We start from the raw sequence: 14,742 nt of genomic DNA on the forward strand, positions 1-14,742 counted from the left end.
CTGATGCCCCTGTAGTTTCTCCCAAGGAGGCTTTCCATATAAAAGAACCAAGTCTTTATGAGAGACCAGATGACTGAATGTGGGTGGTGGCACTGCTTTATGTATCACTTTTCTATATCCTAATCCAATTATTGCCTTAGGACCATCTCTGCCAGCACCCAGGTCCAAGGTGGAGATGTGAATCTGTATGAGAACATGAGATGTCACGGAGTCCCCTTGGTCACCATTAGCCATGGCCGCGTAGTCTATGAGAATGGAGTGTTCATGTGTGCGGAAGGATCTGGTTGTTTCTTCCCCATGAGGACTTACCCAGATTTCCTTTACAAGAAGATGGTGCAGAAGGAAAAGGTAAACTGTAGAGGAGGGAATTGGGAAAGTGTTAAAGATCTATTATGGGGGCTGGTTGCAGCTGAGTGGGAAAATAAGTCAACAGCTAAGGTGTCCCTTGGAATACTATAGAAAGCAGTTCTGTAATGTAGAATATTAACTATTTTAGCCATTTATGACACAATTGTGTCTGTAAAGACCTGAACTGCAAGGGTTTGGTTTAGACACCTAAAATAAGAACAGCATCATGAAAAGCAAGTATTGTGATTCCTGAGACCCAATAAGATTGATTTGTTGGTGATACCTGGAGTCTAAGTAGCTGCCATAGCTGAGTTGAGTTCTTTTGAAGGCCAAAAATTTCCATTTCTTTGAGAGATTTGTAATGTTAATAAACAGATATGCAAGATACCTGGAATAAAATGATTGAGTTTCTTGAGATAACTCTTATGCATTGGACTCTTTGATAGTTTTGATAGAATAAATGCAGCCACAGGGCTGTCTCAAAACGAGTAGATATACAGTCTACATATATGTAGACTATTAGAAGCATCTATTGGAAGGATTGGGATGATTTAGACAAATTAAGAGTCAGGACATAGAATTAGTGCTATGATGGTAGTAGAGTGTCCACATTGGATTCATTGAAAAGAGTATCATGAGAAGAAGAAGTCTGGTTTCTCCTGGGGTTGACTGTAAGGATTAGGTCCTGTGAGAAGAGTAGAGTATAAGCATAGAGTATCATGAGAAGAAGAAGGAGATTAGTTTCTCTTGAATGTAAGAATTGGGTCCTGTGAGAAAAGTAGAGTATGAACATAGAGTATCATAAAAAGAAGAAGGAGTCTGGTTTCTCCTGGGGTTGAATGTAAGGATTAGGTCCTGTGAGAAGAGTAGAGTACAAGCATAGAGTATCATGAGAAGAAGAAGGAGTTTGGTTTCTCTTGAATGTAAGGATTGGGTCCTGTGAGAAAAGTAGAGTATGAACATAGAGTATCATAAAAAGAAGAAAGAGTCTGGTTTCTCCTGGGGTTGAATGTAAGGATTAGGTCCTGTGAGAAGAGTAGAGTATAAGCATAGAGTATCATGAGAAGAAGAAGGAGTTTGGTTTCTCTTGAATGTAAGGATTGGGTCCTGGGAGAAGAGTAGAGTATAAGCATAGAGTATCATGAGAAGAAAAAGGAGTTTGGTTTCTCCTGAGGTTGAATGTAAGGATTGGGTCCTGTGAGAAGAGTAGAGTATAAGCATAGAGTAACCTGAGAAGAAGTTTGGTTTCTCGAGAGGCCTTTTTAAGGTGTGTTGCTTGACCACAGCAAAATGTAACAATTGGGGGGTCTTTCATTAACCAAATGTAATGTCTGGGCCTACCTACACCTTGTTTGTGCTGTAGATTTTTCAAACCTTATCTCACTTTTCGTTTCAGACATCTAGCCAAAAATGTGTAGACCGCACTCCGTACCAGGGGGAAGTTGCTGTGGTTGTAAATTCTGGTAAAAAGGAAACAGGCAGTCCAATGGCAGACACTCCAACACGACCAACCACTCGTCATGGGGGCATGAGAGACCTTCATGAGTCAGGCTTCAGCCTATCTGGTAAGAGACAGCAAAAGTAGATCAAACACAGTCAGAGTCACCTCGGGGAGCAGAATCCAGATTTATTGAGAAGTAGTACGAAATGCCAACTTGTTAGAGATGATTGGCTTGCACAAATACACACAAGGCAGTGATATAACCATTCAGGTGTATGTTGGATGTGTAAGACTGGTTCAAAGTGCTCTGTTGAGTAATTACAAGCCAGGAGCTATAGTAGAACATACTGCCTGTAATGCTATGCTCTACTCACTGCACCCATTGTTCCCCTTTCCATTGTATTGCCATTCAATGTATATGAGCTTGAATTAACCATCATCCAGAAGAATTGATCTGTGCTGCATTTTGATGATCCTTGGTTGAGGTCTCCAACCCTAAGGGTTTTTTTGTTCTTGGTCAGCAGTTGTATAAGATTGAATGAGATTTCAGGTTGATAACAAGGTGACCATCTTCCATGATTGAGAGCCTTCAGTAAGAGTCATGTTATCTCCTGGTTGAGGTCTATCTTTCCTTCTAAAATGTGTTTATTTACTAGAATGCAGGCCCACAGGCAGACACCACCATACTGCCCATTAAACTAAAGCTCCAGGTTATGTCATTTAGTTCAATAACACTCATAAGTTGTACTAATTAATGTCTACCATGTTTCAGGTTCTCAGATCGATGATCACGTCCCAAAGCGAGCCTCGGCCAGAATCCTTGCACCTCCCGGAGGAAGATCCAGTGGGATCTGGTAATCAGCAATGAACCAACCTGTTTTCTGTTGCCCCCACTATATCACAGGTCTTCTGCGTCCTACTCTCCTGGGAGAGTCAAGCACTTCTGCAACTGTCTCAAACCCATCACATAAACTCACTGGTATTGTGTAAGAAAAGAAGGTCCACTTTGCCTCAACACAACATCTCATCTCTGAACATTCCTGCAAAGCCTTGGAATCCCCCCCCTTGCCGCCAGTCTGAAGAGCAAGTCACAAGTTAATTTGCCATTGGCTCTGCTACTGTATGGTGTCTGAAGAGCCTGTTTTTGCAATAGTTGAATTGACGTTGTCTTACCCTTTAATGACAGTAGTAATATTTTGATTAGTTTGGGGTGCAGGGCTCTTGTTATTTGTGTATGTCTGTAAGAAATCATTTCACATGTGTGCGGATGTTGTGGGTGTGAACCCCTTCATGGCCAAAGGTGGAACCTCTCACTCTTCAGTATCTGGAGATAACGCTGAGCCGGAGGCCTCCTGTGAGATTTGGAAACTTCAGATTATTGCAACATGACCCACCCACGCTGCTGCCCTTAGTTTAGGGATGTGTTATGGCTTTTGTGATTTAAACAGGAGTCAGGCAACAGGGGTGCTACCTTGGAGTTAGAGTAGTAGTACAAGTATGGTTGGAGGGCAAGACCTAATTTATATAATCCCCCCGCTCCTCAGGTGTCAATGGCCAACCCTGACTTTTGGCTTCTAAGAGTTGACCTTTTCTGGCCCTAAGAATACCAGGGTGCCCCCAGCTTTAGCCTGAACCCCTCTTGTACTGTGTGCCCAATAAGTAATAGCATCTGTGGGTTGGGCTTAGTATATTCCCTACCGCCAAGCAGGTCCAGGTTGCTAAAAATCCCAGAGTTCCTTGCATCCAGTTGCACATAATCCATCAGACCAGTCTGGCGGGGTGCATTGGTGCTGCCCATTAAGGAGCATGTATGAATGCAAGTACCTTTGTGGGTAATGCCAGTGCTGCTCAGTGTGTGGCATTTGTGTTAGTAAATGAGCCCTACTGCATTTGGCCAGTTTCTAGATGGAGCAGATACATGGAATAAGGAAGCTCAGGTTTCGGTCCATATTGTAGAACCCACTGTTTCATTGGACGGAAGGGGCAGCTTCCTCCATCCCTCACCTACTCCTATTTCATGACAAAGGGCTGCACTCCAATCATCATTAAATGCCTCAAGTAAATGGAGTCCGACCAACTTGCTCCCAGCAAGAACCCCTGCCTTGCCCCCCTATCACTTGATTTCGTGTTGTGTAGGACCTCCTATCACTTGATTTCATGTTGTGTAGGACCTCCTATCACTTGACTTCATGTTGTGTAGGACCTCCGTGGCTTGGCAACTTTTGTTTCCATATTATAAGCCTGGCAGGGTGGCATTGGGATGTGTAAGGGATTCTCATTGGCTGGTTGGATAAAGTTACCGTAGCCCAAATGTTTAGAAACACAAATTAATTGCAACCCTCTGGGCAAATACTCTGTACTGGGCAATGTCAACATGTAGAGCTTCAGGGCTTTGCCCAACCATTGGCCAACTCTCTCTTTCAACTTCTGTATCAGTTTTAAAGACGTTCCATTTGGGACTGAAGGAAAACAATTTCCCAGGTGGGGCAGGAAACAGCCTCAGAATTGGGGTTGGAAGTGATTTGTGGGGTGACCCTTAACCCTAGTGCCGTGGCTCCCACACAGAAAGACAAACAAAAACCTTAAAAAAAGGGGGACTTTTGTAAGTAGAACTTGGACATATTTCACCCCAAAATGACTTGCCCCTGACTTACACTGTGAGACGCCCCCCGGGTGCCCCCAGTAATAAACAATTTGTCTTCCCCCCCCCCAAAACCATAAATGAATATTGTGCGTCATTAGTGTCGGAGGACAAAGTGTGTGTGTGTTGTGTACAAGTTGTGATAGGGCCCCCCCGTGCCCCTTGTACAGTAATCACATGACTTTTTTGTATTTATTTATTTATTTGCGCATTTGGAAGGGGGCGGGGCACAGAAACAACACGGCGACTGTTACTTTGTTACTCCTCCCTCTCTCTGTAGTGATGCTCCCCCCCCCACGCTATGGTGCTATCATCCAGTTGCACTAACCCCTCTCCCCTCTGGCCCATATGTTACACACCCGTGCCATGCGTTGCCCTCCCGAAACCCAACGTTCCCTGTGAGGGGCAAGAAATAGTGGAATCTGCTACGACTTTTCATTAAAATGTTACTACTATTCACCAGTGTCCGGCCTCATATTCTTCTCTTCTTATTGTGTTTCCCAAGAGCTGACAATTAGCAACAGGCACCTGTGGGTTTCACACTGGGCCTATAATATGGATCAATTCACAGACTCCCCCAGCATTCATGGAAAGGTGAAGATAAAAGGGCACATTGTACAACTTTCACCCAAATTCGGTTTTTTGGAGAGAAAAACAACCCCTCACCATGATGTGATCACCAGCAGACACCCCCCTGCACCCCCGACTCAGAGAGAAAGGGACAGACACAATGACAGTTACACAGAACTATAAACCCAGTGAGAATGAGGAATGAATGGATATTGGGAAGTTGTATCAGGAGTCAGAAGCAGCAGTGCAGAGAAGAGAAAGGGACAGACACAATGACAGTTACACAGAACTATAAACCCAGTGAGAATGAGGAATGAATGGATATTGGGAAGTTGTATCAGGAGTCAGAAGCAGCAGTGCAGAGAAAGGGACAGACACAATGACAGTTACACAGAACTATAAACCCAGTGAGAATGAGGAATGAATGGATATTGGGAAGTTGTATCAGGAGTCAGAAGCAGCAGTGCAGAGAAGAGAAAGGGACAGACACAATGACAGTTACACAGAACTATAAACCCAGTGAGAATGAGGAATGAATGGATATTGGGAAGTTGTATCAGGAGTCAGAAGCAGCAGTGCAGAGAAAGGGACAGACAGTTACAAAGAACTATAAACCCAGTGAGAATGAGGAATGAATGGATATTGGGAAGTTGTATCAGGAGTCAGAAGTAGCAGTGCAGAGAAGAGAAAGGCACAGACACAATGACAGTTACACAGAACTATAAACCCAGTGAGAATGAGGAATGAATGGATATTGGGAAGTTGTATCAGGAGTCAGAAGCAGCAGTGCAGAGAAGAGAAAGGGACAGACACAATGACAGTTACACAGAACTATAAACCCAGTGAGAATGAGGAATGAATGGATATTGGGAAGTTGTATCAGGAGTCAGAAGCAGCAGTGCAGAGAAGAGAAAGGGACAGACACAATGACAGTTACACAGAACTATAAACCCAGTGAGAATGAGGAATGAATGGATATTGGGAAGTTGTATCAGGAGTCAGAAGCAGCAGTGCAGCGAAGAGAAAGGGACAGACACAATGACAGTTACACAGAACTATAAACCCAGTGAGAATGAGGAATGAATGGATATTGGGAAGTTGTATCAGGAGTCAGAAGCAGCAGTGCAGAGAAAGGGACAGACACATGACAGTTACACAGAACTATAAACCCAGTGAGAATGAGGAATGAATGGATATTGGGAAGTTGTATCAGGAGTCAGAAGCAGCAGTGCAGAGAAGAGAAAGGGACAGACACAATGACAGTTACACAGAACTATAAAACCCAGTGAGAATGAGGAATGAATGGATATTGGGAAGTTGTATCAGGAGTCAGAAGCAGCAGTGCAGAGAAGAGAAAGGGGACAGACACAATGACAGTTACAACAGAACTATAAACCCAGTGAGAATGAGGAATGAATGGATATTGGGAAGTTGTATCAGGAGTCAGAAGCAGCAGTGCAGAGAAGAGAAAGGGACAGACACAATGACAGTTACACAGAACTATAAACCCAGTGAGAATGAGGAATGAATGGATATTGGGAAGTTGTATCAGGAGTCAGAAGCAGCAGTGCAGAGAAAGGGACAGACACAATGACAGTTACACAGAACTATAAACCCAGTGAGAATGAGGAATGAATGGATATTGGGAAGTTGTATCAGGAGTCAGAAGCAGCAGTGCAGAGAAGAGAAAGGGACAGACACAATGACAGTTACACAGAACTATAAACCCAGTGAGAATGAGGAATGAATGGATATTGGGAAGTTGTATCAGGAGTCAGAAGCAGCAGTGCAGAGAAGAGAAAGGGACAGACACAATGACAGTTACACAGAACTATAAACCCAGTGAGAATGAGGAATGAATGGATATTGGGAAGTTGTATCAGGAGTCAGAAGCAGCAGTGCAGAGAAAGGGACAGACACAATGACAGTTACACAGAACTATAAACCCAGTGAGAATGAGGAATGAATGGATAATGGGAAGTTGTGCAGAATGACATCAAAGTTAATTAGGAAAAACTGTATAATTGGGTTTATATCCCCTTTAACTTTCTGCATCTCATACAGAGAAGGAATCTGTGAATTTGATCTGCTGCTCCTGTTGCATGATGGGAATGAGCAGATTCGTTATCCAATCAAGGGCACAACCCCCAGTAATGTCCATCCCTTAGTTACAATGAATTTGCCCATATATCTAGCAGTATGGCAACTCCACAGTGTAAGTGAAGACTATGCACCAAATCTACTTCCCCAGCCCCTTCTCTCCCTTCTGCTCCACTCACACATCAGCCAGACAGTGGTTCAAATAAAAGACTGGGATGTGAATAGTAGAGGGGCTGAATAAATAGAAAAAAAGAATGTCACAATAATAACTGAACTGTAGCTGCACAGGGCAAATGTTTTTTGGATGCTGGGGTCAGCGACCCCTATTAAAAAGATGTAGAGGCAGAAAAATAAGGCAAATAATTCAAAAACTATAAAAGTATTTTTAAAAATGATGACCAAACTTTAAAAGTTGCTAAAACATTCCATAATTTTAGCATTCTAGATGAAGTCAGCAAACTCCTAGCCAGCTCAAAACCCACCACCTGCTCCCTTGACCCCATACCCTCTCGCCTTCTCCACCCAATCTCTGATTCACTCTCTCCTGCACTTACCCACCTATTTAATCTTTCACTCTCTACTGGTACCCTTCCATCATTATACAAACAAGCACTAATCACTCCTATCCTCAAAAAACCTTCCCTTGATCCCAGCTCTCCCACTAACTATCGACCGGTCTCCCTTCTTCCATTCGCATCCAAATTACTAGAAAGGCTTGTTTACAAACGCCTGATCCAGCATCTCACTCACAACTCCCTCCTCGACCCCTTGCAATCTGGCTTCCACCCATCACACTCGACTGAAACTGCACTCACCAAAGTAACCAATGATCTTCTATTGGCAAAGTCTAAAGGTCATTATTCCATTCTAATCCTTCTAGATCTCTCTGCAGCCTTTGACACAGTTGACCACACACTCCTCCTTAACATTCTACACTCAGCTGGCATTCGGGACACTGCTCTTTCATGGTTTACATCTTATCTGTCTGACCGTTCCTTTAAAGTTTCCTTCTCTAACTCTACTTCTACTACTTTCCCACTCTCTGTTGGAGTTCCTCAAGGCTCTGTTCTTGGCCCCCTGCTGTTCTCGCTCTATACAACTTCACTAGGAAAACTCATTCAGTCATTTGGACTTCAGTATCACCTTTATGCTGATGACACCCAACTCTACTTGTCTACTCCTGATCTTTCTAATTCTGTCCTTTCCCAAGTCACAGACTGTCTCTCTGCTGTCTCCTCCTGGATGTCACACCTGAAACTGAACCTTTCTAAAACAGAACTCATTATATTTCCTCCAAGATCTTCCCCTGTCCCTCAGATATCACTCACAGTAAACAACACCACCTTTCATTCCACCACACAGGCTGCCTAGGAGTTATCTTAGACTCTCATCTGTCTTTTTCACCACACATTCAAACACTTGCAAAATCTTGCCGTATTCAACTGCGCAACATTGCTCGAATACGACCCTATCTCAGTTCAGAATCAACTAAAACATTGATTCAGTCTCTCATCATCTCCCGCCTTGATTACTGCAACTTACTCCTCACAGGTATTCCAACAAGTCACCTTTCACAACTCCAATCTGATCTAAATGCGGCCGCTAGACTCATTCATCTATCTCACGCTCAACATCAGCTGCTCCCATATGTATGTCCCTTCACTGACTCCCAATCTCTTCTAGAATCAAATTCAAATTACTTACACTCACATTCAAGGCCCTTAATAATGAAACCCCTCCCTATATTTCATCTCTGATCTCCAAATATTCTCCTTCATACAACCTTCTCTCTGCTTCTGATCTTCCCTCACTTCTCCTCTGATCACTTCTGCCCATTCTCGTCTACAAGACTTCTCTCAGGCTTCTGCTTTTCTCTGGAACTCTCTGCCACAAGCTGTCAGACTTTCTCCTTCTTTCCAAACTTTCAAGCGCTCCTTAAAGACCCATCTGTTTAAAGAGGCTTATTCGATGTACCTTAATTAATCATTGCTGTATCACAAATGACAAAGTGTTTATATAATCCTAATGTCTCAATTGTACCCTAACCTTTAGTTTGTAAACTCTAATCTCTAGGTCCTTCTAACCCTATTGTATCTGTAATCCTTGTTTGTTATCCACCATTTATTCCCTGTTTGCTATAACTGCAGTAAAGCACTGCGTATCTTGACAGCGCTATATAAAGAAATGATGATGATGATGATGATAATTTACTACTGGTTAACTTATATTTACTGTATATCATGTAAATTTATTCACCTACTACACCGGCTCATCAGCCCCCCCCTCCCCCAAATATTCATTAACCACAAAAACACATGAAGAGGCGACAAATCAATTGAGTAAAGTTATATTTATATTATCAGCGGCGGATTTCACTTTTGGGCGCCCCTAGGCCGCACGGTCCGACCAGGCGGCCCCGCGGTCCTAGCGCGCGCCTTCCCAGCGCGCCGGCGAAAAAACGCCGGCGCAGCTGGTGCAGTTGAACGGCGGCTGGGCGGCATGACGCCCCTATTTCTTTGCCGCCCTAGGCCCGGGCCTATGCGGCCTTGCCGCAAATCCAGGCCTGTATATTATACACTAAATATCCCTTCTACTCCTCATCTTCATCTCCCACTTACCTAATCCCCAACCTCCTCTCCCTTCTACTCCTCATCTTCATCTCCCACTTACCTACTCCCCAACCTCCTCTCCCTTCTACTCCTCATCTTCATCTCCCACTTACCTAATCCCCAACCTCCTCTCCCTTCTACTCCTCATCTTCATCTCCCACTTACCTAATCCCCAACCTCCTCTCCCTTCTACTCCTCATCTTCATCTCCCACTTACCTACTCCCCATCCTCTCCCTTCTACTCCTCATCTTCATCTCCCACTTACCTACTCCTCAACCTCCTCTCCCTTCTACTCCTCATCTTCATCTCCCACTTACCTACTCCTCAACCTCCTCTCCCTTCTACTCCTCATCTTCATCTCCCATTTACCTACTCCCCAACCTCCTCTCCCTTCTACTCCTCATCTTCATCTCCCACTTACCTACTCCCCAACCTCCTCTCCCTTCTACTCCTCATCTTCATCTCCCACTTACCTACTCCTCAACCTCCTCTCCCTTCTACTCCTCATCTTCATCTCCCACTTACCTACTCCTCAACCTCCTCTCCCTTCTACTCCTCATCTTCATCTCCCACTTACCTACTCCTCAACCTCCTCTCCCTTCTACTCCTTATCTTCATCTCCCACTTACCTACTCCCCAACCTCCTCTCCCTTCTACTCCTCATCTTCATCTCCCACTTACCTACTCCCCAAACTCCTCTTCCTTCTACTCCTCATCTTCATCTCCCACTTACCTACTCCTCAACCTCCTCTCCCTTCTACTCCTCATCTTCATCTCCCACTTACCTACTCCTCAACCTCCTCTCCCTTCTACTCCTTATCTTCATCTCCCACTTACCTACTCCCCAACCTCCTCTCCCTTCTACTCCTCATCTTCATCTCCCACTTACCTACTCCCCAAACTCCTCTTCCTTCTACTCCTCATCTTCATCTCCCACTTACCTACTCCTCAACCTCCTCTCCCTTCTACTCCTCATCTTCATCTCCCACTTACCTACTCCTCAACCTCCTCTCCCTTCTACTCCTTATCTTCATCTCCCACTTACCTACTCCCCAACCTCCTCTCCCTTCTACTCCTCATCTTCATCTCCCACTTACCTAATCCCCAACCTCCTCTCCCTTCTACTCCTCATCTTCATCTCCCACTTACCTACTCCCATCCTCTCCCTTCTACTCCTCATCTTCATCTCCCACTTACCTACTCCCCAACCTCCTCTCCCTTCTACTCCTCATCTTCATCTCCCACTTACCTAATCCCCAACCTCCTCTCCCTTCTACTCCTCATCTTCATCTCCCACTTACCTAATCCCCAACCTCCTCTCCCTTCTACTCCTCATCTTCATCTCCCACTTACCTACTCCCCATCCTCTCCCTTCTACTCCTCATCTTCATCTCCCACTTACCTACTCCTCAACCTCCTCTCCCTTCTACTCCTCATCTTCATCTCCCACTTACCTACTCCTCAACCTCCTCTCCCTTCTACTCCTCATCTTCATCTCCCACTTACCTAATCCCCAACCTCCTCTCCCTTCTACTCCTCATCTTCATCTCCCACTTACCTACTCCCCATCCTCTCCCTTCTACTCCTTATCTTCATCTCCCACTTACCTACTCCCCAACCTCCTCTCCCTTCTACTCCTCATCTTCATCTCCCACTTACCTACTCCCCAAACTCCTCTTCCTTCTACTCCTCATCTTCATCTCCCACTTACCTACTCCTCAACCTCCTCTCCCTTCTACTCCTCATCTTCATCTCCCACTTACCTACTCCTCAACCTCCTCTCCCTTCTACTCCTTATCTTCATCTCCCACTTACCTACTCCCCAACCTCCTCTCCCTTCTACTCCTCATCTTCATCTCCCACTTACCTAATCCCCAACCTCCTCTCCCTTCTACTCCTCATCTTCATCTCCCACTTACCTACTCCCCATCCTCTCCCTTCTACTCCTCATCTTCATCTCCCACTTACCTACTCCCCAACCTCCTCTCCCTTCTACTCCTCATCTTCATCTCCCACTTACCTAATCCCCAACCTCCTCTCCCTTCTACTCCTCATCTTCATCTCCCACTTACCTAATCCCCAACCTCCTCTCCCTTCTACTCCTCATCTTCATCTCCCACTTACCTAATCCCCAACCTCCTCTCCCTTCTACTCCTCATCTTCATCTCCCACTTACCTACTCCCCATCCTCTCCCTTCTACTCCTCATCTTCATCTCCCACTTACCTACTCCTCAACCTCCTCTCCCTTCTACTCCTCATCTTCATCTCCCACTTACCTACTCCTCAACCTCCTCTCCCTTCTACTCCTCATCTTCATCTCCCATTTACCTACTCCCCAACCTCCTCTCCCTTCTACTCCTCATCTTCATCTCCCACTTACCTACTCCCCAACCTCCTCTCCCTTCTACTCCTCATCTTCATCTCCCACTTACCTACTCCTCAACCTCCTCTCCCTTCTACTCCTCATCTTCATCTCCCACTTACCTACTCCTCAACCTCCTCTCCCTTCTACTCCTCATCTTCATCTCCCACTTACCTACTCCTCAACCTCCTCTCCCTTCTACTCCTCATCTTCATCTCCCACTTACCTACTCCTCAACCTCCTCTCCCTTCTACTCCTTATCTTCATCTCCCACTTACCTACTCCCCAACCTCCTCTCCCTTCTACTCCTCATCTTCATCTCCCACTTACCTACTCCCCAAACTCCTCTTCCTTCTACTCCTCATCTTCATCTCCCACTTACCTACTCCTCAACCTCCTCTCCCTTCTACTCCTCATCTTCATCTCCCACTTACCTACTCCTCAACCTCCTCTCCCTTCTACTCCTTATCTTCATCTCCCACTTACCTACTCCCCAACCTCCTCTCCCTTCTACTCCTCATCTTCATCTCCCACTTACCTACTCCCCAAACTCCTCTTCCTTCTACTCCTCATCTTCATCTCCCACTTACCTACTCCTCAACCTCCTCTCCCTTCTACTCCTCATCTTCATCTCCCACTTACCTACTCCTCAACCTCCTCTCCCTTCTACTCCTTATCTTCATCTCCCACTTACCTACTCCCCAACCTCCTCTCCCTTCTACTCCTCATCTTCATCTCCCACTTACCTAATCCCCAACCTCCTCTCCCTTCTACTCCTCATCTTCATCTCCCACTTACCTACTCCCCATCCTCTCCCTTCTACTCCTCATCTTCATCTCCCACTTACCTACTCCCCAACCTCCTCTCCCTTCTACTCCTCATCTTCATCTCCCACTTACCTAATCCCCAACCTCCTCTCCCTTCTACTCCTCATCTTCATCTCCCACTTACCTAATCCCCAACCTCCTCTCCCTTCTACTCCTCATCTTCATCTCCCACTTACCTACTCCCCATCCTCTCCCTTCTACTCCTCATCTTCATCTCCCACTTACCTACTCCTCAACCTCCTCTCCCTTCTACTCCTCATCTTCATCTCCCACTTACCTACTCCTCAACCTCCTCTCCCTTCTACTCCTCATCTTCATCTCCCACTTACCTAATCCCCAACCTCCTCTCCCTTCTACTCCTCATCTTCATCTCCCACTTACCTACTCCCCATCCTCTCCCTTCTACTCCTTATCTTCATCTCCCACTTACCTACTCCCCAACCTCCTCTCCCTTCTACTCCTCATCTTCATCTCCCACTTACCTACTCCCCAAACTCCTCTTCCTTCTACTCCTCATCTTCATCTCCCACTTACCTACTCCTCAACCTCCTCTCCCTTCTACTCCTCATCTTCATCTCCCACTTACCTACTCCTCAACCTCCTCTCCCTTCTACTCCTTATCTTCATCTCCCACTTACCTACTCCCCAACCTCCTCTCCCTTCTACTCCTCATCTTCATCTCCCACTTACCTAATCCCCAACCTCCTCTCCCTTCTACTCCTCATCTTCATCTCCCACTTACCTACTCCCCATCCTCTCCCTTCTACTCCTCATCTTCATCTCCCACTTACCTACTCCCCAACCTCCTCTCCCTTCTACTCCTCATCTTCATCTCCCACTTACCTAATCCCCAACCTCCTCTCCCTTCTACTCCTCATCTTCATCTCCCACTTACCTAATCCCCAACCTCCTCTCCCTTCTACTCCTCATCTTCATCTCCCACTTACCTACTCCCCATCCTCTCCCTTCTACTCCTCATCTTCATCTCCCACTTACCTACTCCTCAACCTCCTCTCCCTTCTACTCCTCATCTTCATCTCCCACTTACCTACTCCTCAACCTCCTCTCCCTTCTACTCCTCATCTTCATCTCCCATTTACCTACTCCCCAACCTCCTCTCCCTTCTACTCCTCATCTTCATCTCCCACTTACCTACTCCCCAACCTCCTCTCCCTTCTACTCCTCATCTTCATCTCCCACTTACCTACTCCTCAACCTCCTCTCCCTTCTACTCCTCATCTTCATCTCCCACTTACCTACTCCTCAACCTCCTCTCCCTTCTACTCCTCATCTTCATCTCCCACTTACCTACTCCTCAACCTCCTCTCCCTTCTACTCCTTATCTTCATCTCCCACTTACCTACTCCCCAACCTCCTCTCCCTTCTACTCCTCATCTTCATCTCCCACTTACCTACTCCCCAAACTCCTCTTCCTTCTACTCCTCATCTTCATCTCCCACTTACCTACTCCTCAACCTCCTCTCCCTTCTACTCCTTATCTTCATCTCCCACTTACCTACTCCCCAACCTCCTCTCCCTTCTACTCCTCATCTTCATCTCCCACTTACCTACTCCCCAAACTCCTCTTCCTTCTACTCCTCATCTTCATCTCCCACTTACCTACTCCCCAACCTCCTCTCCCTTCTACTCCTCATCTTCATCTCCCACTTACCTACTCCCCAACCTCCTCTCCCTTCTACTCCTCATCTTCATCTCCCACTTACCTACTCCCCAACCTCCTCTCCCTTCTACTCCTCATCTTCATCTCCTACTTACCTACTCCTCAACCTCATCTCCCTTCTACTCCTCATCTTCATCTCACACTTACCTACTCCCCAACCT

At 45.8% G+C, this 14,742-nt stretch overlaps 1 protein-coding gene across 4 annotated transcripts in view; it reads left to right on the top strand.

Annotated features, from left to right (window-relative positions):
• The window catches only part of dpysl5.L (dihydropyrimidinase like 5 L homeolog), a 29,913-nt gene extending 25,026 nt beyond the window's left edge, over positions 1 to 4,887 (top strand). For all 4 annotated transcript variants that reach the window (XM_041563660.1, XM_041563664.1, XM_041563661.1 and 1 more), the window contains exons 11-13: positions 141 to 348; positions 1,745 to 1,913; positions 2,562 to 4,887. In XM_041563660.1, the coding sequence (XP_041419594.1) occupies positions 141 to 348; positions 1,745 to 1,913; positions 2,562 to 2,647 (463 nt within the window). In that variant the 3' untranslated portion in view covers positions 2,648 to 4,887. The remainder of the gene's footprint in view (positions 1 to 140; positions 349 to 1,744; positions 1,914 to 2,561) is intronic.
• Positions 4,888 to 14,742: the final 9,855 nt, after the last annotated feature.

The sequence above is a fragment of the Xenopus laevis genome, chromosome 5L, assembly GCF_017654675.1.
Source record: "Xenopus laevis strain J_2021 chromosome 5L, Xenopus_laevis_v10.1, whole genome shotgun sequence".
Classification (NCBI taxonomy): Eukaryota; Metazoa; Chordata; class Amphibia; order Anura; family Pipidae; genus Xenopus; species Xenopus laevis.